Source organism: Saimiri boliviensis, chromosome 14 (assembly GCF_048565385.1).
Source record: "Saimiri boliviensis isolate mSaiBol1 chromosome 14, mSaiBol1.pri, whole genome shotgun sequence".
Lineage (NCBI taxonomy): Eukaryota > Metazoa > Chordata > Mammalia > Primates > Cebidae > Saimiri > Saimiri boliviensis.
The window spans coordinates 8,504,231-8,531,567 of NC_133462.1; the positions used below are offsets into that span (position 1 = coordinate 8,504,231).

Sequence of the window (27,337 nt, forward strand, 5' to 3'; positions counted from 1 at the left end):
TTACAGGCGTGAGTCACTGCACCATGTTCTGTCATTTAAGCTTCTAAGGTACTTGGAGAGGAAGCAAGAGCGGAACCACAGCTTCAATCATAGCAGAAGAAAGAGACGGGAAGTAAGACAAACCTTGTCTTTGTTGAGCAGAGCTTCCTTAGATACTGGTCTAAAGTTCAGAGCAAGACCTGGGTGTGGTGGTGCTGATGGCAGGCGTGCTCACCAAGGGCTCCAGCTTTGAGAGGTTCACACACAGTGCTTCCAGAAAATTGCAGTTACTCCTAAAGATGTAAAAACGAGGGCCGGGTGCGGTGGCTCAAGCCTGTAATCCCAGCACTTTGGGAGGCCAAGGCGGGTGGATCATGAGGTCAAGAGATCGAGACCATCCTGGCCAACATGGTGAAACCCCATCTCTACTAAAAATACAAAAAATTAGCTGGGCATGGTGGCGTGTGCCTGTAATCCCAGCTACTCAGGAGGCTGAGGCAGGAGAATTGCCTGAACCCAGGAGGTGGATGTTGCGGTGAGCCGAGATCGCGCCATTGCACTCCAGCCTGGGTAACAAGAGCGAAACTCCGTCTCAAAAAAAAAAAAAAAAAAAAAAGATGTAAAAATGAGCAGGGGCCCGGGCGCAGTCTCTACTAAAAACACAAAAATTAGCCAGGTGTGGGGACCCCTGTAGTCCCAGCTACGAGGGAGGCTGAGGTGGGAGAACTGGTTGAATCCAGGAGGAGGAGGCTGCAGTGAGCCGAGATAGCACCACTGCACTCCAGTCTGTAGTACAGAGCGAGACCTCGTCTCAAAAAGATAAAAAAATAAAAACAGGAAGATTTATTCTGCCAGCCCACAGGCGAAACTGCAGGAACCAGAAACAAAGCCTTGGTTGCCAGGGTAGGGGAAGGAACTGACCCCAAAGTGGGGAGTAGCGAGAGAGACTGGGGGGTGGGGGCAGAAGGAACACTTCGGAGTTTGATTGTGGTGGTTATGTGACCCTGGTTTGTCAGAATTAGTAGAACTATTCACTAAAAGGAGTGGATTTTACTGTGTGAAGTTTTGAAATGTAAAAAAGGAGCTGGGAGGAGAGTTCATGTGAAAAAGTAGATTTCCATTTATTATTTTTTATTTATTTTTTTTGAGACGAAGTTTCATTTTTGTTGCCCAGGCTGGAGTGCAATGGCACAATGTCGGCTCACTGCAACCTCCGCTTCCTGAGTTCAAGCAATTCTCCCGCCTTAGCCTCTTGCCAAGTAGCTGGAACTATAGGCATGCACCACCATGCCCGGCTAATTTTTGTATTTTTAATAGAGATGGGGTTTTGCCATGTTGGTCAGGCTGGTCTGGAACTCCTGACCTCAGGTGATCTGCCTGCTGCCTTGGCCTCCCAAAATGCTGGGATTACAGGCGTGAGCCACCATGCCCGGCCCTTCAGTTTCTTTTTTTGAGATGGAGTCTCGCTCTGTTGCCCAGCCTGGAGTGCAGTGGCACAATCTCCTAGCTGACTGCAACCTCTACCTCCCAGGTTCATGCGGTTCTTCTGACTCAGCCTCCCAAATGGCTGGGATTACAGGCACTCATTAGCACACCTGGCTTTATTTTGCTTTGTTTTTTTGAGATGGAGTCTCACTCTGTCACCAGGCAGGAGTGCAGTGGTGCAATCTCGGCTCACTGCAACCTCAGCCTCCCAGATTCAAGAGATTCTCCTGCCCCAGCCTCCCGAGTAGCTGGGATTACAGACATGTGCCACCAGGCCTGGCCAACGGTAAATTTTATGGCCTGTGAATTGTATCTCAGCTTTTAAAATGTCAGAAGATCTGACATCAGGTAGAAGCTCCACCTGGCTGCCTGGCTCCCAGCGTGTTATTAACAGCATGGGGATTTGATCTGTTGATCTGGAAGTGGGGAGGTCACCAACGGAAGAACTAAAAGCAAAGCCAGTTCAAAAGGTTCTTCTGACAAGCGTTGGTCAGGATGTTGAGAAACGGGAACTTGTCTACCAAGCTGGTGGGCAGGTCACCTGGGGAAAAAACTGGCAATATCTACTAACGCTAACGAATGTGCCTAACTGGCACTCCACTGCCTCACTCCTGTGATGGTACCCCAAAGACATGCAAAGATGCTCAGCAAAACAACAGCTAGGATGGCCGGGTGCAGTGGCTCATGCCCAAATTTTCATAAAAGGGTAGGAGGATCACTTGATCCCAGCAGTTTGAGATCAGCCTGGCCAACATGGTGAAACCGCATCTCTACTAAAAATACCAAAAATTCGCTGAGCGTGGTGGTGGGCGCCTGCAATCACAGCTACATGGGAGCCTGAGACAGGAGAATCGCTTGAACTTTGGAGGCAGAGGTTGCAGTGAGCCGAGATTGTGCCACTGCCCTCCAGCCTGGGTGACAGAGCAAGACTCCTCCTCAAAAAAACCAACCAACCAGCCATGAGCCAGGATGTTCACAGAAGCTTCATATGTAACGGCGCCAAGCTGGAAAAGGCCCCAAAGTTGATCAGGGTGAACAGTGTGTGGTTGACTGTGGCGCACCATCCAGCAGGGGAGAAGAAGGAATGGCCTCCCAAATGCATCTGAGTGCCACAGCATAAATCTGTTTCTGTGAATTACCAGGTAAAACTAGGCTGTTAGCAATCAGGATACTGGTTATCTTTGGGTCGGGGTAGTATCTGGGTCCTCCTAGAGGCCGATAGGCTCATTTCTTTCTCTCTTTTTTTTTTTTTTTTTGAGACAGAGTCTGGATCTATTGCCCAGGCTGCAATGGGAATGCAATGGCAAGATCTCGGCTCCTTGCAGCATACACCTCCCAGGTTCAAGTGATTCTCATGCCTCAGCCTCCCAAGCATCTGGAACTACAGGCATGTACCATCATGCCTGGTTAATTTTTGTATTTTTAGTAGAGATGGGAGCGTCACCATTTGGCCAGGCTGGTCTCCAACTCCTGCCCTCAGTGATTGACCCGCCTTGGCTTCCCAAAGTGCTGGGATTACAGGCATGAGCCACTGCACCCTGCTCCCTCAACCAACTTTTTTTTTTTTTTTTTAAGAGATGGGGGGAGTCTATGTTGGCCAGGTTGGTCTTGAACTCCTGGCCTCAAGCAATCCTCCTGCTTCGGCCTCCCCAAGTGCTAGAATTACAGGCATGAACCACCGCCCTCAGTCCTCAAAATGTATTCTTAATCACCTGAATGAAAAAACTACTAAAGTCAGGCATGGTGGCATAGGCCTGTAATCGCAGCTTCTCAGGAAGCCAAAGTGGGAAAACTGCTTGAATCCAGGAGGCAGCACCTACAGTGAGCCAAGACTGTGCCACTGCACTCCAGCCTAGGTGAGAGCGAGACCCTGTCTAAATAAATAAATAAATAAATAAATACGTTTAAAATGTAAAAGTCTGAGGCGTCTGACTTTAAAAAGAGTACTGTTAAGAGAAACAAGAAAGATAAAAACATTGTCACCTGCTCTTCTTCCCATTAAAAAGAAGAAAAACAGCTGGGCACAGTGGCTCACGCCTATAATCCCAGCAATCTGGGAGGCCAAGGTGGGCGGATCACCTGAGATCAGGAGTTCGAGACCAGCCTGGCCAACATGGTGAAACCCCATCTCTAGTACAAATACAAAAGTTAGCTGGGCATGGTGGCATATGCCTGTAATCCCAGCTACTCAGGAGGCGGAGACGGGAGAATTACTTGAACTCAGGAAGCAGAAGTTGCAGTGAGCCGAGATTGCACCACTGCACTCCAGCCTGGGCAACAAAGTGAGACTCTGTCTAAAAAAAAAGAAAGGCCGGGTGCGGTGGCTCAAGCCTGTAATCCCAGCACTTTGGGAGTCTGAGGCGGGTGGATCACAAGGTCAAGAGATCGAGACCATCCTGGTCAACATGGTGAAACCCCGTCTCTACTAAAAATACAAAAAATTAGCTGGGCATGGTGGCGCGTGCCTGTAATCCCAGCTACCCAGGAGGCTGAGGCAGGAGAATTGCCTGAACCCAGGAGGCGGAGGTTGCGGTGAGCCGAGATCGCGCCATTGCACTCCAGCCTGGTTAACAAGAGCAAAACTCCGTCTCAAAAAAAAAAAAAAGAAAGAAAAATAATTTGTACATATTTGCTTAAATCTGTGTAGATTCTCCCTGGCAGGAAACACTGGCTGTCTGCAAAGAGGCAAACTTGGTGGAAGGCATTTTTAGCTTATAGCATACTGTATATTTAGGGTTTTCTATCCAGTGAGTGTGTGGCCAATATTTTTAAATAAAATGTACAAGAGTATTTTAAAAGCAAAAAAATTCTGGAGATAGGCACTAAGTGTGACAAGGTTCTGGGCAGTTTTTCCCCATAAAGCTGTTCTGTGCAAGTAATTTGTGGCTATGTGTGGGTATTGTTTGTTGCTATGTGTGGGTATTGTTTTCGATAAACATTGTTTTCAAACGTGCAGTCTTCAGAGACTTACCAGTATGCCCTTCCTCCCACACAAACCAGTCTTCCACGTCCCGCCACTAGGGGGCAGAATGTTATCATACTAAAAAGCTTGGAGACAGACGCACTGGGATTCCAATTCCAGCCCTTTCACACAGATAACAGTTATAAATTCTGGAAAAACAAAACAGAAAACAGCTGGGCACAGTGGCTCATGCCTGCAATCCCAGCACTTTGGGAGGCCGAGGCGGGCGGATCACCTGTGGTCAAGAGTTCAAGAGCAGCCTGACCACCATGGAGAAACCCTGTCTCTATAAAAAAAACAAACAAAAAACACAGCAGAGGAAAATCCAGTGTTCCTAGCTTAAGGAATTACAGCAAAAGGAAGGTGATAAATCCTGGAAAAGAGAAGATGGAGAGGGGGTACCCCAAATAATTTATATAAGCTCTACTCAACTATCTAGCTGACTCTGAACCACATCTGACTGCATGGGTACATGCCAAAAAGCTCAGCTGAACCCCCAACCCGACAAAAAAAAAAAAAAAGAGAAGTGAACTGGAAAGTCTCAGGAGAGACAGTTCAGTTAGAGTAGGGCCAAGTTAAAGGACTGCTTAGGGAGAATAAAAGTCAATATTCTCCAGAGGAACATAACAGATTCCAGAGTTCCTACATTGTATCTAACGTACAACCTAAATTAATATGGGGGGGGGGGAACAAAAAAACAGAAAATATGACCCATTCTCAAGTGAAAATATAATCAACAGAGACCTGATATGACCCATGTTAGAATCAGAAGGTTTTAAAAATACCTATTGGTCAGGCACAATGGCTCAAGCCTGTAATCCCAGCACTTTGGGAGGCTGAGACATTTGAGCCCAGGAGTTCAAGATTAGCTTGGCAACATGGCAAAACCTGGGCTCTGGGAAAAAAAAAAAAAAAAAAAAAAAATTAGCTGTGTCTAATGGCCCATGCCTGTAGTCACAGCTACTCAGGAGGCTGAGGTGAGAGGATCACCTGAGCCCAGGAGGTCAAGGCTGCAGTGAGCCATGATTTTTCCACTGCACTCCAGCCTGGGTAACAGCGTGAAACCCTGTCTCAAAAAAATTTTTTTTAATTTAAATTTAAGAATAAAAATAGGCCAGGTGTAGTGGCTCATGCCTGTAATCCTAGTACTTTGGGAGGCAGAGGTCAGATCACCTGAGGTCAGGAGTTCAAGACCAGCCTGACCAACATGACGAAACCTTGTCTCTAAAATAAATAAATAAATAAAAATAGCAAGGTAGGCCACAGTGGCTCATGCCTGTAATCCCAGCACTTTGGGAGGCTGAGGCAGATGGATCATGAGGTCAAGAGATTGAGACCATCCTGGCCAACATGGTGAAACTCCATCTCTACTAAAAATACCAAAACTAACTGGACGTGGTGGCATGCGCCTGTAGTCCCAGCTACTTGGGAGGCTGAGGCAGGAGAATCATTTGAACCCGGGAGGTAGAGGTTGCAGTGAGCTGAGATTGCGCCACTGCACTCCAGCCTGGGTGAAAGAGCGAGACTCTGTCTCAAAAAAAAAGAAAAGAGGCCGGGCGTGGTGGCTCACACCTGTAATCCAAACACTTTGGAGGCCAACGCAGGTGGATCACCTGAGGTAGGGAGTTCAAGACCAGCCTGACCAACATGGTGAAACCCTGTCTTAAAAAAATAAATAGCCAGGTGCAGTGGCTCACGCCTGTAATCCTAGCACTTTGGGAGGCTGTGGGTGGATCACCTGAGGTCAGGAGTTCAAGACCAGCCTGGCCATCATGGTGAAACCCCATCTTTAAAATAAATAAATAAGAAAAAAAAATGGACTCCACACTGGTGACAGAGCAAGACTTTTTTTTTTTTTTTTTTTTTTTTTTGAGACGGAGTTTCGCTCTTGTTACCCAGGCTGGAGTGCAATGGCGCGATCTTGGCTCACCGCAACCTCCGCCTCCTGGGTTCAGGCAATTCTCCTGCCTCAGCCTCCTGAGTAGCTGGGATTACAGGCACACGCCACCATGCCCAGCTAATTTTTTGTATTTTTAGTAGAGACGGGGTTTCACCAAGTTGACCAGGATGGTCTCGATCTCTCGACCTTGTGATCCACCCGCCTCGGCCTCCCAAAGTGCTGGGATTACAAGCTTGAGCCACCGCGCCCGGCCAAGACTTTTTTTTAAATAGCCATTCATCATCTGAGTACAGAGGCTCACACCTGTAATTCCAGTACTTGCGGAGGCTAAGGCTGGAAGATTGCTTGAGTCCAGGAATTCCAAAACCATCCTGGGCAACATAGTGAAACGTCATCCCACAAAAAAATTTAAAATTAGCCTAGCATGTTAATTTGCAGTAGCTTTGAAGGTCTCTATTTAAAAAAAAAAAAAAAAAAAAAGTAGCCCAGCATGGCTGGACACAGTGGCTCACACCTGTAATCTCAGCACTTTGGGAGGCTGAGGCAGGCCGATCACTTGAGGCCAGGAGTTCAAGATAGCTTGCCAACATGGCAAAACCCTGTCTCTACCAAAAAATACAAAAAATTAGCTGGGTGTGGTGGTGGGCTCCTGCAGTCCCAGCTACTTGGGAGGCCGAGGCATAAAAATTACCTTAACCCAGAAGGTAGAATTTGCAGTGATCCAAGATTATCCCACTGTACTCCAGCCTAGATGACAGAGCAAGACTCTGTTTCAGAAAACATTTAGCCCAGCTTGGTGGTATGCAGCTATAGTCCCAGCTACTTGGGAGGCTGAGGTGGGAGGATCCCTAGAGCCAGGGAGATCAAGGCTACAATGAGCTGTGATCTCACTACTGCATGAGACCACACACACACACATAAATTATAATAGCTACTATAACTATACTCAAGAATCTAAATGTTGGCCGGGCGCGGTGGCTCAAGCCTGTAATCCCAGCACTTTGGGAGGCCGAGGCGGGTGGATCACAAGGTCGAGAGATCGAGACCAACCTGGTCAACATGGTGAAACCCCGAAACCCCGTCTCTACTAAAAATATAAAAATTAGCTGGGCATGGTGGCGCGTGCCTGTAATCCCAGCTACTCAGGAGGCTGAGGCAGGAGAATTGCCTGAACCCAGGAGGCGGAGGTTGCGGTGAGCCGAGATCGCGCCATTGCACTCCAGCCTGGGTGACAAGAGCAAAACTCCGTCTCAAAAAAAAAAAAAAAAAAAAAAAGAATCTAAATGTTTACAATACATAAAAGACAGGAAATGTCAATAAATACAATAATAAAAAGAATAAAGCTGGCCGTGGTGGCTCACGCCGGTAATCCCAGCACTTTGGGAGGCCAAGGCGGGTGGATCATGACGTCAGGAGTTCGAGACCAGCTTTATCAACATGGTGAAACCTCGTCTCTACTAAAAATACAAAAATTAGCTGGGTGTGGTGGCGCACGCCTGTAGTCCCAGCTACTCAGGAGGCTGAGGCAGGAGAATTGCCTGAACCTGGGAGGTGGAGGTTGCAGTGAGCCAAGATTGTGCCACTGCACTCCAGCCTGGGTGACAGAGTGAGACTTCGTCTCAAAATAAATAAATAAATAAAAATAAATAAGAAAAACATGGAAATTCCAGAACTAGTAAGTACATTTGACAAGTCCACAGCATATTAAGTTAATATCAGAATAATCCTATTTTATATAATGGAAGCAAAAACTTGAAATATGAAGTTAAAAAGCATTTTCATTTGCTATAGCAGAAAAAAACCCCAAGTTACTTAGGGATTAATTTAACAACAACAAATACGACCTTTACACTGAAAACTACAAAATATTGATGAGATCATTAAAAGACTTAAAGCAATGTGGAGATATACCACGTTCATAGATGAGTAAACTTACTGTTATGAAGATGTCATTTCTCTCCAAACTGTCTATAGGTTTACAGTCTAACCCTGGGTTATATCTGTATCTTTTCCCAAGAAGAGAAAAAAATCTACTAAATACGAGTTCTAATCCCCAGGTTAGTTTTGCCTGTTCTTGAATTTCCTTTTTTAAAATTAATTCATGAATTATTATTATTTTTTTTTGAGACGGAGTTTCGCTCTTGTTACCCAGGCTGGAGTGCAATGGCGCGATCTCGGCTCACCGCAACCTCCGCCTCCTGGGTTCAGGCAATTCTCCTGCCTCAGCCTCCTGAGTAGCTGGGATTACAGGCACGCGCCACCACGCCCGGCTAATTTTTTGTATTTTTAGTAGAGATGGGGTTTCACCATATTGACCAGGATGGTCTCGATCTTTTGACCTCGTGATCCACCCGCCTTGGCCTCCCAAAGTGCTGGGATTACAGGCTTGAGCCACCGCGCCCGGCTATTTTTTTAAATTCAGTCTCCGTAGAGACCGTCAAAAATTGCCAATGCCTACTATATTTCAAGTCGTCATGGTGGGGTATTGGGAAAAGTTTTCAATGAGCAATAATCGCGCCTCGGATAAACCTCATTGGCTACGGTACTGCCACTGCGCAAAGCTATGAATTATTTTTTTAATAGCGATGTGGTCTCTGTAAAAGATCAGCCCGGGCCGGCCCTGGACTTAAGCAGCCATCGGCCTCCCACAGTGCTGGGATCACAGGCGTGAACTCAAATACTCTGTCTCTATCCTCCTTTCTTTCTGATCTGTCTCCCTCTCTCTGGGTCTCTGCCCCCCTCTCTCTAAGTCTCTGTCCCTCTTTCTCTGAGTCCTCATCCCCTGCTCTCCAGGTCTCTGTCCATCTCTTTTTTTTTTTTTTTTTTTTTTGAGACGGAGTTTCGCTCTTGTTACCCAGGCTGGAGTGCAATGGCGCGATCTCGGCTCACCGCAACCTCCGCCTCCTGGGTTCAGGCAATTCTCCTGCCTCAGCCTCCTGAGTAGCTGGGATTACAGGCACGCGCCACCACGCCCGGCTAATTTTTTGTATTTTTAGTAGAGACGGGGTTTCACCATGTTGACCAGGATGGTCTCGATCTCTCGACCTCGTGATCCACCCGCCTCGGCCTCCCAAAGTGCTGGGATTACAAGCTTGAGCCACCGCGCCCGGCCCTCTGTCCATCTCTTGTCTTGTCCCACCAAACAAGGATCACCATGACCTGCCTGCTGGGGCCTGCACAGTGTGAACCCATGCCCCATCTTCTCTCAGTTCCAACCCTCTTCCCCTGGCTCATTCCCTTCCAGCCACCCTGGCCTCCTTGCTGATGCTGCCACATCAGGACCACTGCTGCTTCAGGGGCATTTTACTTATTCTTCTCTCCCTGGAATGCTCTCCCTCCAGAACTCTCCATGGCTCCCTCCTTCACTCCATGTACCACTACCTTTCCCAGCCACTCAGTCATCAGAATACTGCCACATAGCTACCCACCTCCCTGCTTCACAGCGTCTGTCACTCCATGCTTTTAGGTCACTGTGTCTCTTCTTCCCTACAGAACTGGAGCTCTGAGTGGGCAGGGCTTCCTGTCTGGTTTGTGTGCTGCAGACCCCAGGCTTTTTTTCTTTTTGTTTGAGACAGTCTTGCTCTGTCACCCAGGCTGGAGTACGGTGGTGCCATCTCAGCTCACTACAACCTCCGCTTCCTGGGTTCAAGGGATTCTGCTGCCTCGGCCTCCAGAGTAGCTGGGATTACAGGCATGAGCCACCACGCCTAAGTTTTATATTTTTAGTAGAGACGGGGTTTCACCACTTGGCCAGGCTGGTCTTGAACTCCTGACCTTGTGATCCGCCCACCTCAGCCTCCCAAAGTGCTGTGATTACAGGTGTGAGCCACCACACCTGGCCCAATTTGTGTTTTTTTGTTTACTTGTTTTGTTTTGAGACAGTCTTGCTCTGTCACCCAGGCTGGAGTGCAGTGGTACGATCTCAGCTCACTGCAACCTCTGCCTCCTGGGTTCAAGGGATTCTCCTGCCTCAGTAGCAGGAGAGCAGCTGGGATTACAGGTGCCTGCCACCACACCCGACTAATCTAATCTTTTATATTTTTAGTAGAAATGGGATTTCACTATGTGGACCAGACTGGTCTCAAACTCCTGATCTTGTGATCCGCCTGCCTCGGCCTCCCAAAGTGCTGGGATTACAGGTGTGAGCCACCACACCCACCCATGTTTTCTTTTCTTATTTTTTTTTTTTTTTTTGAGACGGAGTTTCGCCCTTGTTACCCAGGCTGGAGTGCAATGGCGCGATCTCGGCTCACCGCAACCTCCGCCTCCTGGGTTCAGGCAATTCTCCTGCCTCAGCCTCCTGAGTAGCTGGGATTACAGGCACGTGCCACCATGCCCAGCTAATTTTTTGCACTTTTAGTAGAGACGGGGTTTCACCATGTTGACCAGGATGGTCTCGATCTGTCGACCTCGTGATCCACCCGCCTCGGCCTCCCAAAGTGCTGGGATTACAGGCTTGAGCCACCGCGCCCGGCGCGCCATGTTTTCTTTTTTATACCTAGGAATGCCCTCCAACCCTGCCAGTACCCAGCACCCCTCCTTCAAATGCCTAGTCCCTGACTGTGTGCCTCGGCCCCCAAACCATCTCCAGGGCCCCTCTACCCTTCACAGAGACAGACAGACACAGACAGACATGAAAGGTCCCACCGCTGCCTTTTATTGGCTCCTGGCAGAGAGGAGGTGCCCAGGGCCAGGCAGGAGAGGGCAGGACCAGGGGAGTTTCTCAGTCTGTGTGGTGGAGGCTCAGATTGGGAGCCGGAGGGGCTGGTGGAGGTTCTTAGGGGCTGAGCTTGGGGCCAGGGTCCCTGGGTCTGGGCTGGGAGACTGGGCCAGTCAGAAATATGTGTCACTTATCCTCTGGGATGGTGAGGGCCCCTCCTGGGGCTGGGGGTGTCACAGGGACAGAAGGCCACCCAGGAGGTCTGTGAAAGCCCGGGGGCAGGGAATGCCAGGGACTGCGTCTGCCTCCTGCGGGGCCTGGACAGGGAGGGGCTGGACCACGGTGGCCCCTGCTCAGGTCACCGCGCGCCCCACAAGGCTATAGCGGACACATGGGGCTCACAGCTCGTCGTGGTGCCGGGTCAGGTCCTCGCCGTAGTTGGTGGCCTGGCTGCCCACAAACATGTTCCAGTTCCCCAGGATCTCCGCTTTGCTCAGCCGCCCGTCCTGGAGGGAGGGCCACAGCTCAGAGGGGACAACACACCCTGGTTTCAAAAGCCCTCCCTGCAGCCAAGTGTGTCCCTATGTCCCTGGGACCCTTCTCTCTGGGTCTCTGTCCCCACCCCGGTCTCTGTTCCCCTTCTCTCTCTGGGTCTGTCTCCCCTCTCTCTGGGTCTCTGCCCACCCCCCCTTCCCGTATCTGTCCCCCTCTCTCTCTGGGTCTCTGTCCCCCCTCTCTCTGGGTCTGTTCCCCTCTCTGTCTGGGTCTCTCCCCTCTTTCTGGGTTTCTGTTCCCCCTCTCTGGGTCTCTGTCCCTCTCTCTCTCTGGGTTTGTGTTCCCCTTCTCTCTCTGGGTCTGTCCCCGTCTCTGTCTGGGTCTCTCCCCTCTTTCTGGATTTCTGTTCCCCCCTCTCTGGGTCTGTTTCCCTCTGTCTCTGGGTCTCTGTCTCCCCCCTCTCTGGGTCTCTGTTTCTCTCTCTGTTTCTCTCTCTCTCTCTCTCTCTCTCTCTCTCTCTCTCGGGGTCTCTGTCCTCTCTCTTCTTCTCTGTGTCTGTATCTCTTTTTTTTTTTTTTTTTTTTTGAGACGGAGTTTCGCTCTTGTTACCCAGGCTGGAGTGCAATGGCGCGATCTCGGCTCACCGCAACCTCTGTCTCCTGGGCTCAGGCAATTCTCCTGCCTCAGCCTCCTGAGTAGCTGGGATTACAGGCACGCGCCACCATGCCCAGCTAATTTTTTGTATTTTTAGTAGAGACGGGGTTTCACCATGTTGACCAGGATGGTCTCGATCTCTTGACCTCGTGATCCACCCGCCTCGGCCTCCCAAAGTGCTGGGATTACAGGCTTGAGCCACTGCGCCCGGCCTCTTTTTTTTTTTTTTTTTTTTTTGAGACAAAGTCTCACTTTGTCGCCCAGACTTAAGTGCAATGGCGCCATCTCGGCTCACCGCAACCTCCGCCTCCCAGATGCAAGCGATTCTCCTGCCTGTGCCTCCTGAGTAGCTGGGATTACAGGCACGCGCCACCACACCTGGCTAATTTTGTATTTTTTATAGAGACGGGATTGCTCCCTGTTGGTCAGGCTGGTCTCAAACTCCCGACCTCAGGTGATCAGCCCGCCTCGGCCTCCCAAAGTTCTGGGGTTACGGGCGTGAGCCACCTCGTCCTGCCTGTCCCTCTTTTTTTTTTTTTATCCCACCTAACAAGGACTCCCAGCTGCAGGCCCAGGTCCCGCTCATTTCTGGGCGCTGCCCGCGCTGCCCCCTCACACCCCCCCCCCCATGGCCCGTCACTGCACCTTATCCGTGTCGCTCTCGTGCAGCAGGTGGTTGGCTTCCACCAGGGGCTGGTCCTGGGCGGGGGGCAGGATCCAGTAGCCCACCTCATTCCCGTCCAGGTGGCCGTCCTTGTTCAGATCCCGGAAGTCCCGGAACTGCTGCCTCTCCGTCTGCACCCACGCGGGCTCCTCCTCCCCGGGCTCGGCTGTGTACAGATCCGCTGCGGGCGGGACACAGGGCACGAGGTGAGGCGCAGCTCTGGGAGTCTAGTGGAGCTGGGGGCCTATCCCGGCTCCGATACTTCCCGACCCAGGCCCTGGAGCAACTCACGACCCTCTCCCTCGCCTCAGCTGTCTCTCCTGTTTCAGTGGAATTAGTAGCAAAACCTGACTTAAAAAAGCAATCATTTGTTACAGGAGAAATTCATTTGATTGGTTGATTGAATGATTGATCAATTTCTTCCTTCTTTCTTTCTCTCTCCTTTTTTTTTTTTTTTTTTTTTGGAGACGGAGTTTCGCTCTTGTTACCCAGGCTGGAGGGCAATGGCGCGATCTCGGCTCACCGCAACCTCCGCCTCCCGGGTTCAGGCAATTCTCCTGCCTCAGCCTCCTGAGTAGCTGGGATTACAGGCACACGCCACCATGCCCAGCTAATTTTTTGTATTTTTAGTAGAGACGGGGTTTCACCATGTTGACCAGGATGGTCTCGATCTCTCGACCTCGTGATCCACCCGCCTCGGCCTCCCAAAGTGCTGGGATTACAGGCTTGAGCCACCGCGCCCGGCTTTTTTTTTTTTTTGAGACGGAGTTTCGCTCTTGTTACCCAGGCTGGAGTGCAATGGCGCGATCTCGGCTCACTGCAACCTCCGCCTCCTGGGTTCAAGCAATTCTCCTGCCTCAGCCTCCTGAGTAGCTGGGATTACAGGCACGCGCCACCATGCCCAGCTAATTTTTTGTATTTTTAGTAGAGACGGGGTTTCACCATGTTGACCAGGATGGTCTCGATCTCTCGACCTCGTGATCCACCCGCCTCGGCCTCCCAAAGTGCTGGGATTACAGGCTTGAGCCACCGCGCCCGGCTTTTTTTTTTTTTGAGACGGAGTTTCGCTCTTGTTACCCAGGCTGGAGTGCAATGGCGCGATCTCGGCTCACCGCAACCTCCGCCTCCTGGGCTCAGGCAATTCTCCTGCCTCAGCCTCCTGAGTAGCTGGGATTACAGGTACGCGCCACCAGCCCAGCTAGTTTTTTGTATTTTTAGTAGAGACGCGGTTTCACCATGTTGACCAGGATGGTCTCGAACTCTCGACCTCGTGATCCGCACGTCTTGGTCTTCCAAAGTGCTGGGATTACAAGCCTGAGCCACCGCACCGGGCCAAGACCCCATCTCTTAAGAAAAAAAAAAAAATTGCCGGGCATGGTGGCTCAAGCCTGTAATCCCAGCACTTTGGGAGGCCAAGATGGGCAGATCACTTGAGGTTGGGAGTTCCAGACCACCCTGGCCAACATGGCGAAATCCGTCTCCACTAAAAACACAAAAATTAGCTAGGAGTGATGGTGGGTGCCTGTAATCCCAGCTACTCAGGAGGCTGAGGCAGGAGAATCGCTTGAGCCCAAGAGGTGGAGGTTACAGTGAGCTGAGATCACACCACTGCACTCCAGCCTGGACGACAGAGCAAGACTCTGTCTCAAGCAAACAAACAAAAATTCCTTGTTTGCCTTCTCTTTGACTAAGTTTTTTGCCCCCTAGGGGCAGGACAGTGGCAGGGACCCAGGGAGAACTCGGGGGTCTTGTGTGGGTCCCCCAACACCCCATGTAACAGCAAGCACAGTGTTCACTGTGCAGACGCAGGTTCAAGACCAGCCTCCCGATCCCCCACCTACACTAAACACAGTCCCTAAGCCTTGATTTTCTAGAAATTTCAGAACCCCAGCAGGGCGCGGTGGCTCATACCTGTCATCCCAGCACTTTGGGAGGTTAAGGCGAGTGGATCACCTGAGGTCGGGAGTTTGAGACCAGCCTGACCAACATGGAGAAACCCCCTCTCTACTAAAAATACAAAATTAGCTGGGCGTGGTGGCGCATGCCTGTCATCCCAGTTACTCGGCAGGCCGAGGCAGGAGAATCCCTTGAACCTGGGAGACGGAGCCTGTGGTGAGCAGAGTGAAACTCCCGTCTCAAAAAAATAAAAAAACAAAAAACTCCAGACCCCCAAGAAGGTACTTTGTGTTATTATCTGCTGTAGCCGCCACCCTGCTGTAATTCAACTGTAGCCTGTATGCCGTAGGTGCTCAATAAGTGTTTCCTGGGCCTGGCACACAGCAGGTGCTCCATAAATGTCGAGTGGTTGCATGAACTCAAGCAGTGCCCTGCCCCCATGTCTGAGGGCCACTGCTCTCCGATAGGTGATGTACATCTGGCTGCCCCCACCAACCCTGCCTTGCCTGAGAAAAGAGAGGCGACCCGGGAGGAAACGGGGGCGCACTCACCGATGTACTCCTCCACCTGGACATAGCCATCTTTGTTCCTGTCCACGTCCTCCAGGGCTTCCTGGGAAGAGAGAGGCATTGAGGCTGAGGGCCGATGCCCCTGGCCCCTGGAGAAGGCTGGACCCCTGGGGTAAGAGTGTGAGGTTTTCTTGGAAATTGAGCTCCAGTCAGCTGTGTGGGGCAGGCAGTAGAGCCGTCTCCACAGGCAGCATGTGGGAAATCTGGGGGCTTTCTGGGATGTTACGATGATACAGGCACTACCTGCATCCTGGGGGCGAGAGCCCGGGGGCCCCAGTGTCCAGTGTCGCACACCAGGAGAGCTGATCTGGGTCCCTGAAAACTTACTCGAGCCCCAGCAAACCCCCTCGAAGGCGAAACGCTCCTTCACATTTAGCAGAGCCTAGAACCTACATCTGCTTGCTTGCTTTCTCTCTCTCTCTTTCCTTTCTTCTTCTTTTTTTTTTTTGAGACGGAGTTTCGCTCTCGTGACCCAGGCTGGAGTGCAATGGCGCGATCTCGGCTCACCGCAACCTCCGCCTCCTGGGTTCAGGCAATTCTTCTGTCTCAGCCTCCCGAGTAGCTGGGATTACAGGCACGAGCCACCATGCCCAGCTACTTTTTTGTATTTTTAGTAGAGACGGGGTTCCACCATGTTGACCAGGATGGTCTCGATCTCCTAACCTCGTGATCCACCCGCCTCAGCCGCCCAAAGTGCTGGGATTACAGGCGTGAGCCACCACGCCCGGCCCTCCTTTCTCCTTATTATTGTATTTTATTTTTGAGACGACTCTTGCTCTGTCACCCAGGCTGGAATGCAGTGGCCTGATCTCGGCTCACTGCAACCTCCGCCTCCCGGGTTCTAGTGATTCTCCTGCCTCAGCCTCCCCAGTAGCTGGGACTACAGGCGCGAGCCAAGACGCTTGGCTAATTTCCTATTTTTCTTTTTTTTTTTTTTCTTTTTTTTTTTTTTTTGAGACGGAGTTTCGCTCTTGTTACCCAGGCTGGAGTGCAATGGCGCGATCTCGGCTCACCACAACCTCCGCCTCCTGGGTTCAGGCAATTCTCCTGCCTCAGCCTCCTGAGTAGCTGGGATTACAGGCACGCGCCACCACACCCAGCTAATTTTTTATATATTTTTTTTTTTTTTTTTTTTGAGACGGAGTTTCGCTCTTGTTACCCAGGCTGGAGTGCAATGGCGCGATCTCGGCTCACCGCAACCTCCGCCTCCTGGGTTCAGGCAATTCTCCTGCCTCAGCCTCCGGAGTAGCTGGGATTACAGGCACGCGCCACCATGCCCAGCTAATGTTTTGTATTTTTAGTAGAGACGGGGTTTCACCATGTTAACCAGGATGGTCTCGATCTCTTGACCTTGTGATCCACCCGCCTCGGCCTCCCACAGTCCTGGGATTACAGGCGTGAGCCACTGCGTGCGGCTAATTTTAGGAAAGATCGAGTTTCACCATGTCAGCCACACTGGTCTCAAACTCCTGACCTCACGTGATCCACCTGCCTCGGCCTCCCAAAGTGCTGGGACTACAGGCGTGAGCCACCGCACCCGGCGCCTACCTCTGCTTTATACACATAAAGAACTTTAAGGGTTCTTCTGACACACTCGACACCTCTCTTCCTTGTTTTTTGTGCCTTTCTTTAGCAAAACGACTTCTGTTCCCCTCTTTAAGTCCAAATTCATTCACTGTAAGACTGTGGGTCAGGTGCGGTGGCTCACGCACGCCTGTAATCCCAAAACTTTGGGAGGCTCAAGCGGGAGGATCCCTCAAGTCCAGGATTTCAAGACTAGCCCAGGCAACATGCTGAGGCCCTGTCTCTACACAAAATTTAAAAATTATCGAGTCGGGTGGATCACAAGGTCAAGAGATCGAGACCATCCTGGTCAACATGGTGAAACCCCGTCTCTACTAAAAATACAAAAAATTAGCTGGGCATGGTAGTGCGTGCCTGTAATCCCAGCTACTCAGGAGGCTGAGGCAGGAGAATTGCCTGAGCCCAGGAGGCGGAGGTTGCGGTGAGCCGAGATCGCGCCATTGCACTCCAGCCTGGGTAACAAGAGCGAAACTCCGTCTCAAAAAAAAAAAAAAAAAAAAAAAAATTAGCCAGACATGGTGGCATGTGCCTGGTGGTCCCAGCTTCTCGGGAGGCTGAAGTGGGAGGATCACTTGAGCCCAGGAGTTTGAGGTTGCAGTGAGCTGAGATCCAGCCACTGCCCTAGAGCCTGGGTGACAGAGTGATGCCCTGCCTCAAAAAAAAAAAAAAAAAAAAAAAGGAAGGAAAGAGAAAAAAAGTCTTATTCTATAGCACAAAGCACATTTTGGAGCCAGGCACAGTGGCTCATGCCTGTAATCCCAGCCCTTTGGAAGGCTGAGGTGGACAGATAGCCTCAGGTCAGGGGTTCAAGACCAGCCTGGCCAGTATGGTGAAACCCCTTCTCTACTATAAATGCAAAAAAGATTAGCCAGGCATGCTGGCACACCTGTAATCCCAGCTACTCAGGAGGCAGAGGCAGAACTGCTTGAACCCAGGAGACGGAGGTTGCAGTGAGCCAAGATCATGCCACTGCACACCAGCCTGGGTGACAGAGTGAAACTCTGTCTCAAAAACAAAACAAAAAACAAAATTAGCCAGGTGTGGTGGTCCACGCCTGTGATCTCAGCTACTTGGGAGATTGAGGCAGAACTGCTTGAACCTGGGAGATGGACGTCGCAGTGAGCTGAGATTGCACTCCAGCCTGGGTGACAAGAGCAAAATGCCATCTCACAAAAGAAAAGAAAAGAACAAAGCACGTTTTGGCAAAAAAAAAAAAAAAAAAATTATAAAGGAATAGGCCAAGCATGGTGGCTCACACCTGTAATTTCAGCATTTTGGGAGGCTGAGGTGGGTGGAACTCGAGGTTAGGAGATTGAAACCACCCTCGCCAACATGGAGAAACCCCATCTCCACTAAAAATACAAAAATTAGCTGGGTGTGTTGATGCACACCTGTAATCCCAGCTACTCAGGAGGTTGAGGCAGAAGAGTTGCTTGAATCCGAGAGGCAGAGGTTGCAGTGAGCTGAGATCAGGCCACTGTACTCCAGCCTAGGCAGTAAGAGCAAAACTCTATCTCACAAAAAGAAGAGAAGATGAGGAACCACGTGGGGGGCTGAGGATTTCCTGGGGCTCAGCCAGGGTTGGGGTTCCTGAGGCACTTCTGGGAAGGCGGATGTGCCTGTCTGAGGGAAGGCTGGGGGCCTGGACCTCACATGCGAGCGCAGGGAGGGGGAGGCCTGACAAGGAGAGATCAGACCCCAGGAGTCTGGGAGTGGAGGTGGGAAGGGTCACCCTCCCCTGACCTGCGTTTGCGGCCTGGGTTCCCTAGGAAGATGCAGGACAGCCGGGTGACTACCTGCCCCCAGGTTGGCACCCGGAAGTAGGACCTGGGACCGGAAGCCTGGGTCCCTGGAAGGGTGTGGGGGCAGGGTCCTCCAGCTGCCACTCACAGCAATCACAATGTCCCGCATGTGAGGGAAGTCCTCGGGGTGCAGGAAGGCCGTCAGCTCCTCCCGAGTGGCCAGCGAGTCCCCATCCTGATCCGCCACCCGGAAACGCCGCTCGTCCCGAGCCAGCATCTTCTTGTAGGTCTCTGGGTCCTCCACGTCGTGAAATTCTTCACCTGGGGAAGGACAGGTCGCAGTGAGATGAGCTTTAAATGAGAAAGCGCCAAGCAGGTTAAAACAAAGACAAAGTAAGTCCTACTTGGGGCACAAAGACTTCTGTGGCGTTTAATAAGTATATATCAATAGGCCGGGCGCGGTGGCTCATGCCTGTAATCCCAGCACTTTGGGAGGCTGAGGTGGGCAGATCACAAGGTCAAGAGATCGAGACCAGCCTGACCAACATGGTGAAACCCCCATCTCCACTAAAAATACAAAAATTAGCTGGGCATGGTGGCGCTCGCCTGTAATCCCAGCTAGTCTGGAGGCTGAGGCAGGAGAATCGCTTGGACCCAGGAGGTGGAGGTTGCGGTGAGCCAAGATGGCGCCACTGCACTCCAGCCTGGGTAACAGAGCAAAACTGTCTCAAAAAAAAAAAAAAAAGTATGTATCGATACGTTACATATAATTTGTGTGTATATATATATTATATAAGTATATAATATATATAATACATTATATAACATTATATTATTTTATTTTTCTCCCTCTGTTGCCCAGGCTGGAGTGCGGTGGCATGATCTCGGCTCACTGCAACTGCCGCCTCCTGGGTTCAAGTGATTCTCGTGTTTCAGCCTCCAGAGTAGCTGGCAGCCTCCTGAGTAGCTGGGATTACAGGTGCATGCCATTATGCCCAGCTAAGGATTTTTTTTTTTTGGTAGAGACAGGGTTTCTCCATGTTGGCCAGGCTGGTCTCAAACTCCTGACCTCAAGTGATCCACCTGCCTCAGCCTCCCAAGGTGCTGGGATTACAGGAGTAAACTATTGCACCCGCGCTTTATAACATATGATATCCACACCATAAATTAGCTAACTTGTGAGAGATTATATGCTAAACTCTTTATGTAACAATATTGCATTTAATCATCACAAAAAGCACGTACAGTGGGTTTTTCCACTTACTGTACATTTTCTTACTTTTTTTTTTTTTTTTTTTTTCGAGACGGAGTTTCGCTCTTTTTACCCAGGCTGGAGTGCAATGGCGTGATCTCGGCTCACCGCAACCTCCGCCTCCTGGGTTCAGGCAATTCTCCTGCCTCAGCCTCCTGAGTAGCTGGGATTACAGGCACGTGCCACCATGCCCAGCTACTTTTTTTTGTATTTTTAGTAGAGACGGGGTTTCACCATGTTGACCAGGTTGGTCTCGATCTCTTGACCTCGTGATCCACCCGCCTCGGCCTCCCAAAGTGCTGGGATTACAGCCTTGAGCCACCGTGCCCGGCCTTTTTTTTTTTTTTTTTTTTTTGAGAGGGAGTCTCACTCTGTTGCCCAGGCTGGAGTGGAGTGGTGCGATCTCAGCTCACTGCAACCTCCGCCTCTTGGGTTTAAGCAATTCTCCTGCCTCAGCCTCCCAAGTAGCTGGGACTACAGGAATGCGCTACCACTCCCAGCTAATTTTTTGTATTTTTAGTAGAGACGGCTTTTCACTGTGTTAACCAGGATGGTCTCGATCTCCTGAACTCGTCATCCGCCTGCCTCGGCCTGCCAAAGTGCTGGGATTACAGGCGTGAGCCACCACGCCTGGCCCATTTATCTACTTTCTGAATGCAAGAACTGATTTTCAGAGAGAAGAAATAACTGATCCAAGGGTCTGCAGCCAGGAATGGTGGCCTTTGAGTTGATAGTGGCCCATTTGGCTCCAAACTGCCGCTGTGATAACAGGGACTCGGATGGTTTGACAGAGAGGAGGGGAAGGGCATTGTTATCAGAGGAACACGTGAAGAAGGTAGAGGTTTGAGGAGTGTGGTGGGTTCAGGAAGATCCATTGGGTGCAGAAAATGCAGAAAAACAAAGCCGCAGGTGGAGACATCCTGGCTGAGGAGTGGGACTGTCTCCTGGGGGGCCGGGGAGAGCCATGAGCCAGGGAGGGGCTAAGTCAGCGCTGGGTGTGAAGACCATCCCCTGGAGCCCTGTGGAAGACAGGCTGGACGGGGAGGCTGGTGCCAGGGACAGAGGAGAGGAGGGAGAGAATAAAGGCTGCGTGTGGGGCGGGGTGGGGGGGCACTGGGGCTGGGGCTTAGGGCAAAAAGGAGGGATCGGAGAGTCAGGGGCAGGGTAACTGGCTTTGGGGGGTCTCAGGATGAGAGGTCATGGAGGTCAGGGGTCAGGATGACGAGGCATTAGTCCCCTAGTCATGGTGTCATAGAGGCTGTGGGCCCCAGAATTAAAAACCCTGAAGGAAAGGCCGGGCACGGTGGCTCACGCCTGTAATCCCAGGACTTTGGGAGGCCGAGGCGGGTGGATCACGAGGTCGAGAGATCAAGACCATCCTGGTCAACATGGCGAAACCCCGTCTCTACCAAAAATACAAAACATTAGCTGGGCGTGGTGGCGCGTGCCTGTAATCCCAGCTACTCAGGAGGCTGAGGCAGGAGAATTGCCTGAACCCAGCAGGCGGAGGTTGCGGTGAGCCGAGATCGCGCCATTGCACTCCAGCCTGGGTAACAAGAGCGAAACTCCGTCTCAAAAAAAAAACAAAAAACAAAAAACAAAAAAACCCTGAAGGGAACCTGGGTAGCTCAGCTGGTAGAACTTTGGACTTTTAATCTGAGGGTCCAGGGTTCAGGTCCCTGTTTGGGTGTGATCAGGGGCTTTTAACACCTTATTCTGACTTCATGTTTGGAAAAAAAATCGTTTTTAGCATGCAGCTAAATACCAGAAAAACAAACAAATAGGAAAAACAAAGAAGAGAAGCCAGAAGTGAGAGACTGGGGAACTGAAAGTGATGGGGTCATAAAAGTGGGTAGAGCCTAGCCAGGGGCCAGGGACGCTGGGTAAATGGATTCAGGGTTCTCAGAGCGAGGCGGTCCAGAAGGTCAGGGTCACGGTGTGTGGGGAGCAGGGTCGGGGGCTCGCCGCGTACCGGGCGCGTAGTGGCCATAGGTGGCGTTGCGCAGCTCCTCCCAACCCACACGCCCGTCGCGGTCCGTGTCGTACGTGTCCCAGGCCGCGCTCACCGAGTCCCGTATGTGCCGCTGCTGCGTGTGCGCGATCCACGAGCGAAGCTCGGCCAGCGACACCCAGCCGTCGCCGTCCCCCGCGCGGTCCATGCGGTCCACGATCCTCCTGCGAGCCGGGGCGGGCACATGTCAGTCCCTGGCCCCGCCCCAGGCCCCGCCCCTCGCACGGGGCCACGCCCCCGGGACCCATCTGGTCCGGGGCTGAAAATGCAGTCCAAGGCCCGCGGACGAATGGGGAGGGGCGCGTGTCAATTCGGGACCAAGCCCACCGCAGGGCCCCTCCCCTCAGCCTAGAGTCCACCCCCGGGCCACGCCCTTCCCGAGAACAAGCGGGCCAGCCGGGAGCACTGCAGGGGAGGAACCTACGACGATCAAGGGTCACCCTCTCCGCGCCGGCCCCGCCCTCCGCCTGCACGCGCTGCACCTCTCGCTGGGCTGAGCTGGGGTGGGGACAGGGAGCGCGGCGTCGCACTGCGCCTCTTGCCAGGGAGCCCTATTCCAAGACTGACTCTGGGCCGGGCGCGGTGGCTCACGCCTGTAATCTCAGCACTTTGGGAGGCCAAAGTGGGCGGGTTACGAGGTCAGGAGTTTGAGACCAGCCTGACTAAAATAGTGAAACCCCGTCTTTACTAAAAATACAAAAAAAAAAAAAAAATTAGCCGGACATGGTGGCAGGCGCCTGTAATCCCAGCTACTTGGGAGGCTGAGGCAGGAGAATCGCTTGAATCTGGGAGGCGGAGGTCGCAGTGAGCTGAGATCGCGCCACTGCACTCCACAGCCACGGCCACACCCCGCCAACTCAGGGCTGGCCCCGCCCCGCCCCGCCCCCTTACCGGGAATGCGCGTGTCAAATTCAGGTTCCTTTCCCTCCAGCCTTGCCATGTGCCACGCACTGTGGCTTTCCCCCACCTGCTCCCGGCCGAGTCAGGCACTGCCCGAAGACCATCACCCGTAACTCGGTCTCCCTCTGCCCCTCCCCATGCTCCGCTGGGCTCCAGTGCCCCTCCCCTTGGCTTGTCAAGCTACTTTAGGTTCCATGTCGCCCCTTCTCTTGGGCCACGCCTGTCAGCTCCCTGGCCCCTCTCTCCTCCCTTGGTGGCGCCCTGCCAGGCCCAATCTCTAATTAACAGAGACCACATGGAGCCCTCCTCCCTGTCACCGTCCTCAGGCTCCGACGGCCCCCTCCCTAAGTTTGAAAATCGGAGACAGCAGAGCCTTCTCCAGCCCTGCCTGAGTCACCACCCCCACTCCCGCACCAGGCAGTCTCTGCTCGGGTCTTTCAGGGGCCGACTCTGTCCCTGGACTCACACCCTACTCTGAGGTTCCTGCTGCTAAGAGCGTGGATTTCACAGTCAAACACTTTAGGTCCAAATCTGACCACTTCTTCCTGGCTATGTGACTGTGGGCAGGTGACTTAACCTCTCTGTGCCTGTTACCCCTCTGTAAAATGCAGAGAAAATAATCTTACCTACCCCAAAAGGGAGGTTGTGGGGAATAAATGAGTCAGGCTATGTAAGCACTTAGAACAGGTCGGGTGCAGTGGCTCATGCCTGTAATCCCCGCACTTTGGGAAGCCGAGATGGGCAGATCACTTAAGATCAGGCGTTTTCCGGCCGGGCGCGGTGGCTCAAGCCTGTAATCCCAGCACTTTGGGAGGCCGAGGCGGGTGGATCACAAGGTCGAGAGATCGAGACCAACCTGGTCAACATGGTGAAACCCCGTCTCTACTAAAAATACAAAAAAAATTAGCTGGGCATGGTGGCGCGTGCCTGTAATCCCAGCTACTCAGGAGGCTGAGGCAGGAGAATTGCCTGAACCCAGGAGGCGGAGGTTGCGGTGAGCCGAGATCGCGCCATTGCACTCCAGCCTGGGTAACAAGAGTGAAACTCCGTCTCAAAAAAAAAAAAAAAAAAAAAAAAAAAAAAAAGATCAGGCGTTTTCAGACCAGCCTGGCCAACAAGGTGACACCCCATCTCTACTAAAAATACAAAAATTAGGCCAGGCACGGTGGCTCAAGCCTGTAATCCCAGCACTTTGGGAGGCCAAGGTGGGTGGATCACGAGGTCAAGAGATGACCATCCTGGTCAACATGGTGAAACCCCGTCTCTACTAAAAATACAAAACATTAGCTGGGCATGGTGGCGCATGCCTGTAATCCCAGCCACTCAGGAGGCTGAGGCAGGAGAATTGACTGAACCCAGGAGGCGGAGGTTGCGGTGAGCCGAGATTGTGCCATTGCACTCCAGCCTGGGTAACAAGAGTGAAACTCCATGCTGTAATCCCAGCTACTTGGGAGGCTGAGGCAGAAGAATTGCTTGAACCCGGGAGGCAGAGGTTGCAGTGAGTTGAGATCATGCCACTGCACTCCAACCCAGGTGACACAGCGAGACTTCATCTCAAAAAAAAAAAAAAGAAGAAAGAAAGAAAAGCAAAATTAGTTGGGCGTGGTGGCGTGCACCTGCAATCCCAGCTACAAGGGAGTTTGAGGCAGAATTGCTTGAACCAGCGAGGCGGAGGTTGCATCAAGCCGAGATTTCATCACTGCACTCCTGCCTGGGCGACAGAGCGAGACTCCATCTCAATAAATAAATAAATCAAATTGTAACTCCCCCACCAATAATCTCTCCCCTCCACACTTTCTGACTCTGCTTTATTTATCTCCATTTGATCCACTTTCTACTTACTGCCTTCCTGCTGTTTTCCTCACCACAGTGTAAACTTCAGGGAGACAGAGATTTCTGTCTGTTGTGTTAGCTGTTGTGACTTCAGCACCTTGAGCAGTGCCTGGTACATAGCAGGTGCTCAATAAAGCTTTGTGGGCTGAATGAGCAATGGGGGATGCATAGATCAAGGGGGCTGCTCCTTTCACCGCCCCCCAACCTCCTGCCCTCAGGCCCTGACCCTCTCACCCTGACAGAGAGGGTGAACAAGGCTCCATTCTAGCCAGGTCACCCTGAAACTCATGGCTCCGCCACTTTCCTGCACTGGCCGGGCTCCTTACATGCCAAACCTCATTTTTCCACACCAGTCCCTGCCACTTACAGAGCAGGAAAGGGGAGGGGAGATGTCTGGGACAAGGCAATAAGAAGTGCTTAGGGGCAGAATCTAAACCGAGATTTTGCTGCCCTCAAAGGTCCCCCTTTTTTTTTTTGAGATGGAGTTTCGCCCTTGTTGCCCAGGCTGGAGTGCAATGGCACAACCTCGGTTCACTGTGACCTCTGCCTCTTGGGTTCAAGCAATTCTCCTGCCTCAGCTTCCCAAGTAGCTGGGATTACAGGCATGTGCCACCACACCCAGCTAATTTTGTATTTTTTTTTTAGTAGAGATGGGGTTTCTCCATATTGGTCAGGCTGGTCTCGAACTCCCAAAAGCAGGTGATCCGCCCGCGTCTGCCTCCCAAAGTGCTGGGATTATAGGAGCGAGCCACCTCGCCTGGCCCTTCAGGCCTAAATTTTAACTTAATTTGTTTTTCCCAGGGAGAGAAGATAGACTGATTTCTCATAAAGAACTGAAGTTCAGTCCACGCCATTTCTCTGACCCCTGTCATTTCTCCCGCGCCTCCCTCCCAAGCCCCACCTCTGAACACGCCCCACCCCATGTCTCTCCTACCCCAGACGGGCCTGGCTTTCCTCTGGGGTGAGTTGGTCGAATTCCTTGGCCACTTCCCGTCCCAGGAAAGCCTCATGGTCGTACTGGAAGTTCCCGTGGGCGTCATCGTGGGGGGCGTCGCTCAGGGGGGCCGCCTGGTGCACCCTCCCCTGGCCATGAGGGCCTGCGTCCGGGGACGGCTTCCCCTGCGCCCCATGCCTCAGTAGCAACAGAAGCAGCAGAAGCGATGGTCGCCACATCATTGGTCCCTGGGGAGTGGCACAGGTCAGGGACCAGGGGTCAGGGGTCATAGGGATGAGGACAGGCACGGGGCAGGAGGATGGCGAGGTGGAGGGGTTACCAAGGACAGGACCCGGAGATGGAAGTTGGCTGCAAACTTTTGGGCTCAAGAAGGGCGGGCGATGAGGGGAAGGAGGGCGGGGTGCTCAGAGGGAAAGCCACCTACGAGGAGGACCAAACCTTCTGACAGAGGCTCAGGGAGGTCCCAGGCCTGCGAGGGGGAATTTCTGGGAGAGACGTGGCGCACATCCCACGCAAGGCGCAGGGCATGGTTGTGGCCGGCGAGAGGTCAGGCAGGCTCCTCGTGATTGCTCCCAGCGCGGACCCTGATCCTCTACCCAAGCCGCCCCAAGCCGCCCTCCTTAGACAGACGCCCCCCAACCCGCTCCCTTTACCCCGTTATCCAGCTTTGCTCCGCTCTCCACGCTTCGCTTTGCGTTCCCGCAAATATGCCCAATTCAGGCGCTCTCCAGTCAGGCCCCGCCTCTGGCAGCGCAGAGCCCCGCCCTCCAACCAATGAACTTGCACGAGAGCCCCACGGGGCGGAGCCAGCGAGCGCAGGGAGGGCCGTGGGCGCCCCTCGCCACGTCCACAAAGGAAAGCGCGGCCTGACACTGGAAGGAAGTGGGTGGGCGACGCCGCAGTGACGCGGCCGGGGAGAACTACAACTCCCGGCAGGCGTCGCGGCACTCTGCCGTCCACCTCCAGCTGCTCTAGCCCCAAAGCCTCACGGGAAATGTATTTTTCCCTCTTTCCCTTTGTCAGGATGGTTTAAGAAAGAGCTGTACGTTCCAACGGTTTTATACCAAAAAAAAAAAAAAAAAAAAAAAAGAAGAGCCGAATCAAGGGGCCAGGGGAAACATCCTACTTCCTCCAAGAGGGAACAGTGCTCCTCCCTCCTCTTCTGCTCCAAGGATTCAGGTGGTCAGATACTAGCCGATAATGCCTCAAAATGCCTGGCACGGAGTCATCCAGTAAATATTTGTAAAATGTATGAATTGAGAATACATGAGCGGACGAGAGCGGTGGCTCACGCCTGTAATCCCAGCACTTTGGGAGGCTGAGGCGGGCGGATCACCTGAGGTCAGGAGTTCGAGACCAAACTGGCCAACATGGTGAAACCCCATCTCTACTAAAAATACAAAAATTAAGACGGGCGTGGTGGTGGGCACCTGTATTCCCAGCTCCTCGGAAGGCTGAGGCAGGAGAATGGCTTGAACCCACAAGGCAAAGGTTGCAGTGAGCCAAGATTGCGCCACTGTACTCCAGCGTGGGTAACAAGAGCAAAACTCCGTCTCAAAAAAAAAAAAAAAAAAAAAAAAAAAAAGAAATAAAATAAAATTAAATTTAAAAAAATACATGGCCTTGGGCCGGGTGCAGTAGCTCAATGCCTATAATCCCACCACTTTGAGGGGCCAAGGCGAGCAGATCATTTGAGGTCAGGGGTTCAAAACCAGCCTAACATGGTGAAATCTTGTCTCTAAAAAATACAAAAAATTAGCCGATGTGGTGGCACGTGCCCGTAATCCCAGCTACTC

General features: G+C 52.0%; 1 protein-coding gene and 1 non-coding gene across 2 annotated transcripts; both read right to left on the reverse strand.

Annotated features, from left to right (window-relative positions):
* Positions 1-8,748: 8,748 nt before the first annotated feature.
* LOC141581340 (U4 spliceosomal RNA) lies at positions 8,749-8,889 on the reverse strand. Its single transcript, XR_012513934.1, has one exon. It is a non-coding gene; the product is annotated as a U4 spliceosomal RNA (small nuclear RNA).
* A 2,071-nt stretch (positions 8,890-10,960) lies between these two features.
* RCN3 (reticulocalbin 3) lies at positions 10,961-26,297 on the reverse strand. Its single transcript, XM_003940363.3, has 7 exons — positions 26,195-26,297; positions 25,521-25,768; positions 21,815-22,017; positions 18,739-18,911; positions 15,247-15,307; positions 12,781-12,980; positions 10,961-11,492 (listed from the first exon to the last, which is right to left on the reverse strand). The coding sequence occupies exons 2-7, from the start codon at positions 25,760-25,762 to the stop codon at positions 11,385-11,387; spliced, it is 987 nt and encodes a 328-aa protein (XP_003940412.1). The 5' UTR covers positions 25,763-25,768; positions 26,195-26,297; the 3' UTR covers positions 10,961-11,384.
* Between the last annotated feature and the right edge of the window lie 1,040 nt (positions 26,298-27,337).